The sequence below is a fragment of the Oncorhynchus keta genome, chromosome 34, assembly GCF_023373465.1.
Source record: "Oncorhynchus keta strain PuntledgeMale-10-30-2019 chromosome 34, Oket_V2, whole genome shotgun sequence".
In the NCBI taxonomy this organism is placed as follows: Eukaryota; Metazoa; Chordata; class Actinopteri; order Salmoniformes; family Salmonidae; genus Oncorhynchus; species Oncorhynchus keta.
In genome coordinates, this window is record NC_068454.1 from 61,688,335 (window position 1) to 61,703,087 (window position 14,753).

The 14,753-nt window shown below is 44.3% G+C and overlaps 1 protein-coding gene and 1 long non-coding RNA gene across 13 annotated transcripts in view; one reads left to right on the forward strand and one right to left on the reverse strand.

The window, feature by feature from the left end:
* Window positions 1–14,753, forward strand: part of LOC118367601 (ras/Rap GTPase-activating protein SynGAP) — a 114,211-nt gene that overhangs the window by 71,351 nt on the left and 28,107 nt on the right. For 5 of the 8 annotated variants that reach the window (XM_052494274.1, XM_052494270.1, XM_052494275.1 and 2 more), the window contains 12 exons: window positions 3,956–4,109; window positions 4,596–4,694; window positions 6,457–6,696; window positions 6,901–7,230; window positions 8,778–8,922; window positions 9,044–9,188; window positions 9,391–9,627; window positions 9,877–10,078; window positions 10,409–10,617; window positions 10,926–11,139; window positions 11,462–12,058; window positions 12,259–12,702. In XM_052494274.1, coding sequence (XP_052350234.1) covers window positions 3,956–4,109; window positions 4,596–4,694; window positions 6,457–6,696; window positions 6,901–7,230; window positions 8,778–8,922; window positions 9,044–9,188; window positions 9,391–9,627; window positions 9,877–10,078; window positions 10,409–10,617; window positions 10,926–11,139; window positions 11,462–12,058; window positions 12,259–12,702 — 3,016 coding nt within the window. The remainder of the gene's footprint in view (window positions 1–3,955; window positions 4,110–4,595; window positions 4,695–6,456; window positions 6,697–6,900; window positions 7,231–8,777; window positions 8,923–9,043; window positions 9,189–9,390; window positions 9,628–9,876; window positions 10,079–10,408; window positions 10,618–10,925; window positions 11,140–11,461; window positions 12,059–12,258; window positions 12,703–14,753) is intronic. The other 3 variants (XM_052494271.1, XM_052494273.1, XM_052494277.1) reach the window with 3 other exon arrangements.
* Window positions 6,528–8,714, reverse strand: LOC127915163 (uncharacterized). Of its 5 annotated transcripts, none has more exons than XR_008090399.1 (4): window positions 8,049–8,708; window positions 7,597–7,677; window positions 6,916–7,194; window positions 6,528–6,676 (listed from the first exon to the last, which is right to left on the reverse strand). It is a non-coding gene; the product is annotated as an uncharacterized LOC127915163 (long non-coding RNA). The 5 variants fall into 5 exon arrangements; XR_008090398.1 differs by having other exon boundaries at window positions 8,053–8,707; XR_008090397.1 differs by having other exon boundaries at window positions 6,916–7,677; window positions 8,053–8,712.

Genomic DNA, 14,753 nt, shown 5'->3' on the forward strand with positions numbered 1-14,753 from the left:
AATGGTAAATCAGTGACATGCCATTTGTGTTGTAGCTACTCCAAGTTGACCTGTGTAGAAGAGGTCATTTGGATCTTGAAAGGGCTTAAGTGCGGTCGAGGAGCTGTTCTTTTCATGATTTATTCATTGAAGACATCCGGACGTATTTCATGGATGGTTAAGTCTGAGGATACACAGAAAGACAGGTCAAGCAGCTTCTGAAGTTCGTCATGTTTCGCCAGGGATGCGGTCTTCAAAGCATCAAAGACTGATTTCCTTTTTGAAAGTCCTTAGTTCAAACACAGTTGGCTTTTGGTCGTCTCCTGGCTTACTTAAAAAATATATATATTTAACTCGACAAGTCAGTTAAGAACAAATTCTAATTTACAATGACGGACTAGGAACAATGGGTTAACTGCCTTGTTCAGGGGCAGAACGACAGATTTTTACCTTGTCAGCTCGGGGATTCAATCTAGCAACCTGGCCAAACACTCTAACCACTAGGCTACCTGCTGCAGGTAAGGGAGATGTGTGGGTTGTTTTGGTCATTTTCTGGTATTTAGTCCCTTACTTGTTTGTGAGAATGACCTATCCTAACAGGGTGACTTTATACATATTCTGTGTTGTTACGTTGGATAAGTTGCTTGAGGTGTAGTTGATGGGGCAGTTTTACTTCACTTTTTAGAATACTTTTTGTTGTTTTTGAAACACCTGCCTGCATCTTCGGTACAGAGAATGTTGGTAGAAAGTGCATGTTGGGGGATGGAGTTGTTTCCAGTGTGGCTTAGCTGTGTTGCATTGCAATTTGCATTCATTCATTTGCTGCCCTCTTGTGTCTCCTCTTCTACCATATCTATCTCTTTTAGTCTCTCTCTGTTTTCTCATCTGCCCTGCCACTCCCTTCTTCTCTAAAGTACCAACAGTTTACATAACAACTTGATTTCCTCTGAGAGGTTCTCTCCCACCGTCTTCCCCCTCTCCTTCTCTCTCCCTCTGTCTCTCTCACCCTCTCGCCCTCCCTTTCTCGACCTCCCCCACTGTCCTTTATTTCTCTCATTCTGACTCATTTCTTTGGGTCTATTTTTATCTCTCTCGACATCTCTCTCCTGTCTTTCTCTCTCTCTCTCTCTCTCTCTCACACTCCACTGTAAGCATTCAATGTTCTGATGCACATTATGAGTGAACGTCCACAAAAACAGTGGCACAGGGAGAACGCGAGAGAGCTGGATGCATCAGGGACATCATAGTAGGGAGACTGTTACTTTCTTCTCTCTGCTTTTTCTGTGTTGTGGTCTCTGTCATTCCCCTTTCTGGCACTCTGTATCTGTATCCTCTTCAGTTCAGTGGCATTGTAGCATAATTGGTATGTGTGTGTCTATGTGTATATATGTATAAGTCAGTGTGGGCGGGCATGGCGGGAAAGGCGGTCGAGCGTCATGGACAATTCTATGCATTTATGGCTGTCAATAGAACCGTAGCTTTGTTGTCCAAGAAATGTCATCATAACACTATTGTCATTACGCTCAAATATAATGTAATCCAGTGAAACTCGAATTGATTGCTAATGTGTTGACTTCTTCAGATGACAATTAGACCCGTTGTGTGACGAGCATCACATTGTTTTTTGATGTGACCTCTTTGCAAGCTCACAGAACACAGAATTTGTGAGTACAGACGGAATCCTTTGGCATGAAAAGCAGAATGGTTGCGTGCTGTTTCTCAACTTTTCGGAATCAGATATGCTCGAGTGTATCTCAGAAGAACTCCACCGAGCCTGCCGTTGTGAAAGCATCTCTGGCTCTCTGTGCCCTCAATGACTGATTGTATTCCACTACCCTTGTCACAGTTAGATTTGTTAGTGAGATTGTAGGGAGCTATAACAGATGGTCGTCCCTTTAGTTAAAGAAGTGTATGCCGACATTCAAATGAAAAATATTGACAGTGGTTGCATTTTTCTGGCCACATGGTGCCAGTTGCCTTGTTGACTTAATCATCCCCCTAATCAAATCAAATCCAAGTTTATTTGTCAAATGCCACGGATACAACAGTAAAATGCTAACTTACAAGCCCTTAACCAACAATTAAGTTTTAAGAAAATACAAAGTAAGAGATAAGAAAAACAAATAATTAAGGAGCAGCAGTACATAACAATAGCGGGGCGATATAGAGGGGGTACCGGGGAGGGGGGTTGCAAATAGTTTGGGTAGTCATTTGATGAGCTGTTCAGGAGTCATATGGCTTGGGGGTAGAAGCTGTTTAGAAGCCTCTTGTTCCTTGACTTGGTGCTCCGGTACCACTGGCCATGCGGTAGCAGAGAGAACAGCCTATAACTAGGGTGGCTGGAGTCTTTGACCATTTTAAGGCCTTTCTCTGACACCGCCTGATATAGAGGTCCGGGATTTCAGGAAGCTTGGCCCTGGGAATGTACTGAGCCGTACACACTACCCTCTGTAGTGCCTAATCAAATCGTATTTGTCACATACTCTGTAAACAACAGGAATAGACTAATAGTGAAATTCTTACTTACAGGCCCTTCCCAACAATGCAGAAAAAACAATACAAAAATAACACGAGGAATAAATACACCATAAGTAACGATAACTTGGCTATATACACAGAGTACCAGTACTGAGTCAATGATAACTTGGCTATATACACGGAGTACCAGTACTGAGTCAATGATAACTTGACTATATACACGGAGTACCAGTACTGAGTCAATGATAACTTGACTATATACACGGAGTACCAGTACTGAGTCAATGATAACTTGGCTATATACACGGAGTACCAGTACTGAGTCAATGATAACTTGGCTATATACACAGAGTACCCGTACTGAGTCAATGAGAACTTGGCTATATACACGGAGTACCCGTACTGAGTCAATGATAACTTGGCTATATACACGGAGTACCAGTACTGAGTCGATGTGCAGGGGTAACAGGTAATTGAGGTAGATATGTACAGGATAAAGTGACTAGGCAACAGGATAGATAATAAACAGGATAGATAATAAACAGTAACAGTAGCATATTTGATGAGTCAAAAGAGATGCAAAAAAAGGGTCAATGCAAATAGTTAAATAGTTAACCAATAGCTACATGGACTAGCTATTTAGCAGTATTATGGCATGGGGGTAGAAGCTGTTTACGGTCCTGTTGATTCCAGATTTGATGCATCGGTACCGCTTGCTGTGCGAAAGCAGAGAGAACAGTCTATGACTTGGGTGACTGGAGTCTTTGACAATTTTTAGGGCCTTCCTCTGACAGGGAGCTCGGGCACCAGTGTTGTACTGGGCCGTACGCACTGCCCCCTATAGTGCCTTGCGGTTGGATGCCAAGCAGTTTCCATACCAAGTGGTGATGCAGACAGTCAAGATGCTCTCAAAGGTGCAGCTGTAGAACTTTTTGAGGATCTGAGGGCTCATGCCGAATCTTTTCAGCCTCCCGAGGGGGAAGAAGCGTTGTCTTGCCCTTTACATGACTGTGTTGGTGTGTGTAGTCCAGGATAATTCCTTAGTGATGTGGACACAGAGGAACTTGAAGCTATCGACCTGCTCCACTACAGCACCTTCGATGTAGATGGAGCCGTGCTCGGTCCTCTGTTTCCTGTAGTCCACGATGATAGAATCGTCTCGCACGGACCTAATCCAGTTTATTTATCCACTCTCTGACGTAGTCTTGTCAGGTATCCTGTACACCGGCCTCTATAGCGGCGTCTCCTCCTTCTTCGAGTGTCAGGGATTTGGGCCAGGCCCGGGATAATCAATGTCTTTCTTCTCCGACTCATTGAAGTAGAAGTCCCCGTCCAAATCGAAGTTGGTGATAGCTGTTCTGATGTCCAGAAGCTCTTTTTAGCCATAGGAAACGATAGAGGAAACATTATGTAGAAAAAAACACAGTTCAGAATGCTTTGTACTGTAATGTATGGGACTCACTCTGCTCCTCTCACTGTGTCTCTGCTCCCCACCCAGAACGCGCCTGATGCAGAGCTTCAAAGAGTCCCACTCCCATGAGTCCTTGCTGTCTCCTAGCAGTGCAGCCGAGGCGCTGGACCTCACCCTGGACGAGGATGCCATCATCAAGCCCGTCCATTCCAGCATCCTGGGACAGGAGTACTGTTTCGAGGTGAGGCTGACACGACACACACACAATGAACCCAGATAGCGCTACTAATTAAACCTGGGTTCAAATACTATTTGAAATCATTTCAAATACTTTTGCTGAGCTTGATTGATCTTGCCTGGTGCAGTGGAACCAATAGAAGAAGATAAAGTTCAAATCCCGTCCATCTGCCACTCCAGGCAGGCTAAAGCAAACACTAAAATTATTTTAAATATTTTAAATAGCATTTGAACCCAGGTCTGTCTACTATTGCTACTAATGCCACTAATGTTGGGTAGATGATGGGCGGCTCAAAATGAGCTCATGTCCCAAGTTGATTTGTCACAGAAATTTGTTGTGAAAACAGATTTCACTGCATGGCTCACTCTCCCATAGCCAACGTGTACATGACAAAAGTCTCTGTGATTAAAGGACATTGTTATGCCACTTGTCATCTTCTCCCAAGTTGCTAATGGTTGTGGCTGTTGATGTTACCGTTGGTAACCTCAGGTGACTACGGCTTCGGGAACCAAGTGCTTTGCATGTCGCTCGGGTGCAGAGAGAGACAAATGGATCGAGAATCTTCAGAGAGCTGTCAAACCCAACAAGGTGGGGAAACAAGGACGAGAAATTAAGTTACTTCTCGTTCTGTCAGTGCCTCTCTCCTTCTCCCCTGTCTTCAATGTCTGTTTCAATATGAGCATTTCCTCATTTTGTTTACTGTAACCTCCATGTGCTCTCTGTTTGTCTATGTCTGTAATGTATAGTCACCAGAAACAGTACATATTAGAACACAGCACTTCTGCACTATCAGAGTTAAATAGATAACTAAAAAGAGCAAAATCAGCACTTTAGATGCGGTTGATTAAAACAGATCTTATAATTCTCGCTACGCTTGATCTCCTAGGTCTACGTAATAGCCCCCCCCCCCCTTATCAAAAGAGACATTACGAGAGACAGATAACTGCTCTTGATGGCAGCAAGGGAGCTGCAGTTATTAAGGCAAACCGAGAGGAAACATCAGCCCGAGTGGATTGACTCATCCAGATGCTGTGACTGCGGGGTTCCTGGCTGAATCATGGGGCTCCAAGGACTCAACACGGGGGCTCCGAAATATCCTCTGCACCCTCCTGAATTTCCCAACCAGACACATGATGGGAGAGATAAGACGAGGTGCGATGTCAAAAGAGACCAGGATGTTCATTAGGTTTTGCAACCATCGCTGGGCAGACAGGCGCTCTTGATTCTTCTTCTTATTGAAATTCATGGTGAACGGTTGCAACTCGGCGGGCGTCCACATTAATTGTCAGGTGGCATACCAATGGAGTACTTAAGAAAAAAACAACTTTGGAACATTGCTGATATACTGAACAATCTAAATTCGGTATTAAGAGCTGATCTGAGCCAAGGCTGAGTGATCCAGTGGCATTTCAGACTAGTTGAAATGACTAAAACATCACTCTGTGCAATCTGCACAGCATGCTCTCCTCCCATGGGGGGATTTCAGACATAGTTGGCTCTTTGTAATCATGTTCAGAAAATGCAGCTCTCTGCTGCAACATACCAATCACACATCCACTTTGTCTCTCATGCCTCCAGTACATATGTAATATCTAATTTATCTCCATCTGTATGTGTGCATATTGTTCTTAAGACTGTTCTTAACTGGTGGTGGAAAAAGTACTGAATTGTCAAACCTGAGTAAAAGTAAAGAAAAGTAAAGAAAATAACTCAAGTGAAAGTCACCCAGTGAAATACGACTTGAGAAAGTCTAAAAGTATTTAGTTTTAAATATAATTAAGTATCAAAAGTAAATGAAATTGCTAAAATATACTTAAGTATCAAAAGTAAAACTATAATAATTTCAAATTCCTTATGTTAAGAAATCCAGACGGCACAATTTGTGTTTTTACATTTTTTATTGACGAATAACCAGGGGCACACTCCAACACTCAGACATAATTTACAAACTAAGTGTTTGTGTTTAGTGAGTCCGCCAGATCAGAAGCAGTAGGGATGACCAGGAATGTTCTCTTGATAAGTATGTGAATTTAACCATTTTCCTGTCAAAATGTAACGAGTACTTTTGGGTGTCAGGGAAAATGTATGGATTAAAAAGTACATTATTTTCTTTTGGAATGTAAAGTAAAAGTTGTAAAAAATATGAATAGTAAAGTACAGATACCCCCAAAAATGACTTAAGTAGTACTTTAAAGTATTTTTACTGAAGTACTTTACACCACTGTTCTTAACCTACTCAACCCTCCCTCTCCCTTTGGCTTTCTTTTTCTCTTTGGTCTTTTTCCCTTTGGTTTTCTTTCCTCCCTGTTCTGCCTTGTCCTTTTGCCACCCTCTCTTCGCCCCTCTTCAGGACAACAGTCGGAGGGTGGACAACGTGCTGAAACTCTGGATCATCGAGGCGCGGGAGCTTCCCGCCAAGAAGCGCTACTACTGCGAACTTTGTCTGGACGACATGCTTTACGCACGCACCACCAGCAAGCCCCGGACTGACACAGTGTTCTGGGGCGAGCACTTTGAGTTCAACAACTTGCCAGCCGTCCGCAACCTACGCCTTCATCTCTACAAGGAGACTGACAAGAAGAGACGCAAGGTGAAGAGACAACTCTCTCATCTGTGTGCAAAACGGGATGAAACTGGTTAAAATGACATTTTTTGCAAACTGGTTAAAGCAGTTTGCCCAATGATTAAGATGAATATACTTTAGGTTCATTACTATCTTCTTTTACTCCTCTTTCTTAATGGCCCCATAACTCTTGACCACAAAATCCCATATTAATTTCCCCTCTTCTATCAGGAAAAGAGCACATACCTGGGACTGGTCAGTATCCCCATCTCCAGCATCACGGGCCGACAGTTTGTGGAGCAGTGGTACCCGGTCATCCAGCCTAGCATCCTGGCCAAGGGGCAAGCAGGGGGCAAGATCATCAATGCCTCCCTACGCCTCAAGTCTCGTTACCAGACCATGAGCATCCTGCCCATGGAGCTGTACAAGGAGTTTGCCGAGTACGTTACCAATAACTACCGGACTTTGTGTGCGGTGCTAGAGCCTCTACTGAGCGTGAAGAGTAAAGAAGAGGTGGCCTGTGCGCTGGTCCACATATTACAGAGCACGGGGAAAGCAAAGGTGAGTATTGGCATGAAACATTAAACAAGTTGGGGGGGCATTACTGCCAAATAGGTCAATGTCATAACAGTGTCCTTTAAATACATAGGATGCGGTGTTGCGCTGTAACCAGTGTAACATGTATCATGCTAATGTACCCATCCTATTACTTGATTGCCCATGGTCTAGCAATGTCATGCAGATGAGCCATTGTTTACTTTACTGGCCACACTGGATATTCATTCAGTCCTTGAAGTTGGGCAGTTCACGGTAGGCCTCAATGCCATGCTATGTAAGCAATATGCTGAACAGGCAAACATAGCTTCCATTGGTCGATTACCAATCAAATTATTATTCCATCACAAAACATTCCATAAAAATGTTTACCTCTCTTTTGGACTTTTCCACAATCACAACTTCTACAACCTCAGGTTCCCTTGGAATCAGACTGTCTACACCAGTATCTCCCTGAGAAAAAAAAATGTCTGCGTGATATCACTGTATAGCTAGATGATGCATTTTTGGGGTGGTCCTAGGTTGAAAATGCTGTCAACCACCTAGCATTATCATCTACAAACCAAACACACTATCATGTCAACAATCTGCATATTTAGCTTTACGTAACTAGCTAACGTTGGCTAGTTGAAATAAAGGCATTGGGCATTTAGTGTTGTTTATGCAGCTACACGATGTAGCTAGTTATCGTTAGTTTCCAAATACAAAATATGTCAGCTAGCTAGCTAAGTAGCCATGTTAGCAAGCTTGAACATTGAACACACTAAGGTTAGCAGCTAATGTAGCTAAAAAAACGTAGCCTAAAAACACAACCCAACACTTACCTACCTGTCCATGACAATGGTGGCCATTTGGGCATCACTCTTCCACCTTTCAAAATGAATTCCAATATTTATCTGGTTTCTTGATTGGTCATGAGCAGTCTTTTTTCCGCTTCTTTTTCTCTTTTGGGGTCGAGTTGATTCAGATCCAAGAACTGAGAATTATGCTTGTTTCTGTCTACATTTTCTGAAAACGCTGGCCCTGCTACCAGGACAGTTTATCAGCAAATAAGTTAGCTAGCTTGTTGGCTTCGTCTGCTCTGTGTTTGTTTCTTGCGACTATAGCTTGCAAGTGACTTTCACTTCTTCTCCAGCTCTGGAGCATGGCAGCAGGGTCGTTTGAGTAGGCAGGTTTTAGTGCAAAGACACACCTTGCCCAGAAGGCCAGCCCAAGGCGGCTCAGGGCTGAAACCCCTTGTTTTTGTTCAAAGTGAAAACACAAAAGAAGAAGTGGGGCAGCATGGGGGGCGCCCACAACCTGCGTATTCTATCTTTAAGGCAATATAAGCTACAACATTAACATTAGTTTGACTACTTCTTGGTTTTCTTACCAAACCATAAACCAAAAGAGATTGAAACAGAAGGAATATTAAACGTAACAAATTACACTCTGACCTGAGGAAAGGCGTTATATCCTCAACATTGAATTTGAGAGTACCCAATAGATTATAATTGAATGTTTTAAAAAGAAAGTCTATGCTATGTTGATGTTTCTGTTTTGTTTCTTCCCAGGATTTTCTTTCAGACATGGCGATGTGTGAGGTAGATAGATTCATAGACCGAGAACACCTTATCTTCAGAGAGAACACTCTGGCCACTAAAGCCATAGAAGAGTATCTCAAGCTGATTGGACATAAGTACCTCAAGGATGCAATAGGTGTGGCCTTCGAATACTTCACATTTATCATTCAATACATGTTGTTGAACTGTTCTTGCTGTGATGTATTCATTATCTTTCTGTGTTCGCCTAATGGTCAGTGATATTGTGTTTGTTTCAGGGGAGTTCATAAGGGCGCTGTACGAATCAGAGGAGAACTGCGAGGTGGACCCCATGAGGACACCACCCTCTGTCCTTCCAGATCACCAAGCCAATCTCCGTATGTGCTGCGAACTGGCACTCTGCAAAATCGTCAACTCCCATTGGTCAGTAGTTGGCATATGAGTGTTTACTGTTTTCATTCAAGTAGGATTACTCCTGGTCTACAGCACCCAAAGACTTATTTACATCATTTTGATTGTTGAACACACCAGATTTGCATTCAGTAGTTGGCATACACTGCCTTACTAAAGCCAGAATATACTATCAAATGATAATAACACACTGTATATTTGTATCTCTCTGCAGTGTGTTTCCTCGAGAGCTGAAGGAGGTGTTTGTCTCGTGGAGGGTGCGCTGTGCGGAGAGGGGGAGGGAGGACATCGCAGACCGCCTAATCAGCGGCTCCCTTTTCCTGCGCTTCCTGTGTCCGGCCGTCATGTCCCCCTCCCTGTTTAACCTGACCCAGGAGTACCCAGACGAGCAGACGTCGCGCACGCTCACCCTCATCTCCAAAGTGGTGCAGAACCTGGCCAACTTCTCCAAGTCAGTTCATTCATTCACTACAACTTATAATGTTATGCTTATGCTAAAACTTCTGTAATATTTTGAGTATTTTTCTGGGACAAAGATTTAAGCCTAGTCCTGGACTAAAAAGCATGTTCACTGTAGATACGCCATTGAAATTTCTTATTAGTTATTAATCCAGGATTGGGCTAATTCTGTGTCCGGGAAACCAGCCGATGATGTGTAATCTGAGTTTATAGCATTTTGACTCTTCTCTCTCTCCCTCAGGTTTGGTATGAAAGAGGAGTACATGTGCTTCATGAATGAGTTCTTAGAGATGGAGTGGGGCTCCATGCAACAATTCCTCTATGAGATCTCCAACCTGGACAGTGTGAGCAATGCGGGGGGTTTCGAGGGCTACATCGACCTGGGCAGGGAGCTGTCCATACTACACAGCCTTCTCTGGGAGGTCATGGCCCAGCTCAGCAAGGTAGGGAGGATCAGGGTAAATATTAACAATATAACCTCTACAACATATGACCAATAAGAAAAGTACAAGTTACAGATAACCATTGTAGTGTTATTCAATAATGAATAAGTCCAACTAGGAATCAGGACAATAAAATAACTATGTATGGTCTTGACAACTCAGTAATCTGAACGTATGAGTCAGTAGAATGAATGGAATGATTAAGTGCACTTGTAATTTTCAAAGATAAGAGACTTAAAATGATCAAACACACTTTTTAACCCTTTGAATGCTTTTCCTATTGTCATTGTTAACTTGTATTCATGTCAGTCTTCTAACCCTAACCCACAGGATGCCATTATCAAACTGGGTCCCTTGCCCCGCCTCTTGAATGACATCAGCATGGCCCTGCGTAACCCCCACCTGCAGAGACAACCCAGCCACCAGAACCAGACAGATAGAGTCCATGAGAGACAGACGGAGAGGCTGCTCTCACGACCCAGCTTCAACAGAGGAGTCTCCTCTGAGTTCCAGAATCTCATGATGAAGGATCTCAACAGGTAGTGCCCTGGCTTTATTTAATCCTATGGGCCTATTTCCTGGAAACAGGTTAAGTATAGTCCTGGACAAAAAAGCACTTTGAATGGAGAATATCCATTGAACATACTTGTTAGTCTATGATTCAGTTTAATCCGTGTTGGGGAAACCAGCCCTAGGAGGATGGTTGGTTGGTGCATTTGTTAAAGTTTTGCCTTTCCCGCCATAATGCTGTGGTTGGGTTGTGCCTTTTGTGCCAAACTCGTAATACAGCTATAACCTTGTCATCGTCTTCTCCAATCTGTTGCCATGTGTTGTTGCCTTTCTTAAGCTCCATAGATATCACTCGCTTGCCTTCCCCTACATCTGGTGTGTCCGGTGGGGGGGTCATGCCGTCTCGTGCTCATCCTCAGCTGAGTTTCCAAGAGCGTGATCACCCACATCGAGCCTCCAAAGATGTTTTCTATGTAACACGCCCTCCATTGGCCCGATCCAGCCCTGCCTACTGCACCAGTAGCTCCGATATCACCGAGCCAGACCACAAGGTTAGTTGAATTTTCTGATAGCATTAGGATCTGTTAGGAGACATGTTCTACAGGAAGCTATGTAAACTGCACATCTCCTTTCCATGTGGTAGCCATGTCTGGCAGACGACTGCAGGATAGTATGGCAGCTGTGCGCTCATAGGAATGTACCTTAGTGGTAAGTCATGGGACATGCAATTCAGGCTTACAACCACCCCCCTTAATAGATAAAAAACTTAATCAACATTGGCACTTTAGAATTGGGCACAGAAGGTTGTTAGCTCTATCAATCTCGTCTAGGTGCTCAGTGTCAATAAAGTGTATATCTATGATGGACCTCCAGGACTCCACAATGAACAGCGTGTCTAACCTGCAGTCGGTGGCCATGCTCAACTCCTCCCAGGCCTCCATCACCGGCATGGGCAGCTTCGGAGGGCTCAGCAGCCAGGGTGGAGGAGGCCTGGGCTCGGGCCTGAGTGGTCAGCTCCGGGCCGGAGGCCGCCTCTCGGCCGGCTCGGGGGGATCCAGCATGTCAGGGGGCCTCCGGCTGAGCCAGTTGAGCCAGATGGGCACCACCACCGACTCGCTGTCCCAGCAGCAGCAGCAGCAGGCCGCCGCCCTGAGATACCCACTCTCCTTCCAGAACCCCCTGTTTCACCTGGCCACTGGCACTGCAGATGGACCCCACCTTCACCACCAGCACAGCAGGGCCCATCTCCCGCCGCCCCTGCTCCTGGCCCCGGAGCCTGACCCCGGTGGCTCGCACGAGGCCTACATCCCCCAGTTCGCCCACGGGGGGTTCTCTCGCAGCGAGGACCTGTCCACCCTGAGGACCGGGGCAGGGCACCTGGGGCAGCCAGCCATTATCCACTCACACAGCTATAGCGACGACTACAGCAGGGCTGATTTCGCACGGCGGCAACTGTCCATGCACGGGCAGGTATGGATTAATTTAAGGTCAAGAATGTGTTTACAATCATGTTCTACTTTTGTGCAAATTAGCCTTTTTGTCTCTCCTACTTTCTTGTAATTTAAATCAACATTTGTTTGAAGCCTACATAAATAGGATTAGCATAATGTAAACATCTGGAACAGGTTTAAGACCAGGATAACTTGGAGTTCTATAATTGTCCTTGTTAGGATAATCTTCAACAGCAACAGCAGATGGGCATGGCCTCTCAGACTGGTACCTCCCACTCCTCCCTGGCCACACCCCCCTCCACAGTCCAGCCTGTGCGCCAGAGCTCCATCGCCCCGCCTCCCGCTCAACGCGTCAAATCACAGACCTCCCATCAGCTGTCCGTCAGTGCGGCTGCTGCTCCCACACCATCCGCTAAGATGCGACCGCCCAGTGCCAACCTATCACCAGAGTCGGGCTACGGAGGTCGGCAACAGGCACCACGGCAACAGCTGTCGGTCAAAGACAACACAGCCCCTGGACTGCCCCACCAGCAGAGCTCTGTCAGGGAGAGCCAGGGCCCCCAGGGGCCACAGGGAGGCACTACAACAACCATACAGCAATCACAGCAGCAGCAACAGCAACCACAGCAACAGCACCTGCTCAAACCTTCCATTAGTAAACAGGTATGCAGGCTACTGTACACTATTGTGTAATTTAATCTACCTTTAAATCTGACAAGAAGCTCATAGCTGTCACTGTTGTTTTCTCTCACTCTACATTATATAACAATTCCAACACACCTATCAAATACAGTTCAACCATGCTCTCTCTTTCACAGTTGTTTCTGACCAACCCCAGTGACCTGTATGATTAAATAGGGCCAAGGGTCACCCCCTCATGTGTGTAGTACACAGTAGCTATATATATATATATATATATATTTCAGACATTTTTTGACCACTAAACAACTATTGGTTTAGAGTTACCACAAGGAGAGTTACCACAAGGAGAGTTACCACAAGGAGAGTTACCACAATTACCACAAGATGCAAAGAAAACACTTCTCCAGCACCATTTTTTTTATTTTATTTAACCTTTATTTAACTAGACATATCAGCTAAGAACACATTCCAATGACGGCCTACTAAAAGGCAAAAGGCCTCCTGCGGGGGCGGGGGATAAAAAATATATATAAATATTGGACAAAACACACAAATCACAACAAGAGAGACAACACAACACTACATAAAGAGACCTAAGACAACAACATAGCAAGGCAGCAACACAACATGACAACATGGTAGCAACACAACATGACAACATGGTAGCAACACAACATGACAACATGGTAGCAACACAACATGACAACATGGTAGCAGCACTAAACATGGTACAAACATTATTGGGCACAGACAACAACACAAAGGGCAAGAAGGTAGAGACAACAATACATCACGCAAAGCAGCCACAACTGTCAGTAAGAGTGTCCATGATTGAGTCTTTGAAAGAAGAGATTGAGATGAAACATTTCAACTTCAACATTTCAACATCATCATATCACCTATGCTTAGTCTACTACAGTGACAACTAAAAGCAACCAAAAACAATTTAGTCCAATCAACGTAAGCTAAATATAATGTGGCTGTCCATGGTTCTGATTCATGTGTGTGTGTGTGTGTGTGTGAGAAAGTTTGCAAGTTGAAAACACTTGTTAACCCACCCTACTTGTAGAGAAAGGCCAATGTCATCCTCTTTAATGTTGATGAAACAGTCACTCTGTCATATAGTACACTCTTTTATTTATTGTTGTCCTAGGCTACATAGCTAAAATGCTTGCTTGCTAGTCTATCTTCCTTTCATGGGCAATGTTAGCTAGTTAACATGAGCCTTTTACATCAAGCTACATATTGAACTTCCATCCTCTCAGGCCAGGGGCACAATGTAGGAATTAATGGTTAGATCAGAATCACTGTTATAATCATTGGCCAGTATGGAGAATTAAGTAAAACCACTAGTCCAAATCCCTATTTCCATCCATGGCTAAATTAGGAAAGAGCTAGCTAGCCACCAGAGGACAACATCACAACGAGATTCAACAATTCAAGTTGTTTCAAAAATGACATATGCTCTCATTGCGATTTGATAGGAGTGATGCCAAATCCAAACTGGCTTCCCTTGACACGTGCTAATGATACGCCAGGACCATTCACAGTTGAGCTCATTCAGTTTAGAGCTTTTGGCTATTATTTTATACTTAATCAAGGAAGGCCAAATGCTTGTTGGTTTCCCTTGCATTCAATGCTACGTCCGGCAACAATGTCATACTCTTTTGGCCCAGACAGCATCAGATAGATGGCCGACACATACAGAGACAGAGGGGCAGTGTTTTGCTTGCTTGGATGCGTTCTCCACTGAGATCAAATCAAATGTATTTATATAGCCCTTCGTACATCAGCTGGTATCTCAAAGTGCTATACAGAAACCCAGCCTAAAACCCCAAACAGCAAGCAATGCAGGTGTAGAAGCACGGTGGCTAGGAAAAACTCCCTAGAAAGGCCAAAACCTAGGAAGAAACCTAGAGAGGAACCAGGCTATGTGGGGTGGCCAGTCCTCTTCTGGCTGTGCCGGGTGGAGATTATAACAGAACATGGCCAAGATGTTCAAATGTTCATAAATGACCAGCATGGTCCAATAATAATAAGGCAGAACAGTTGAAACTGGAGCAGCAGCACGG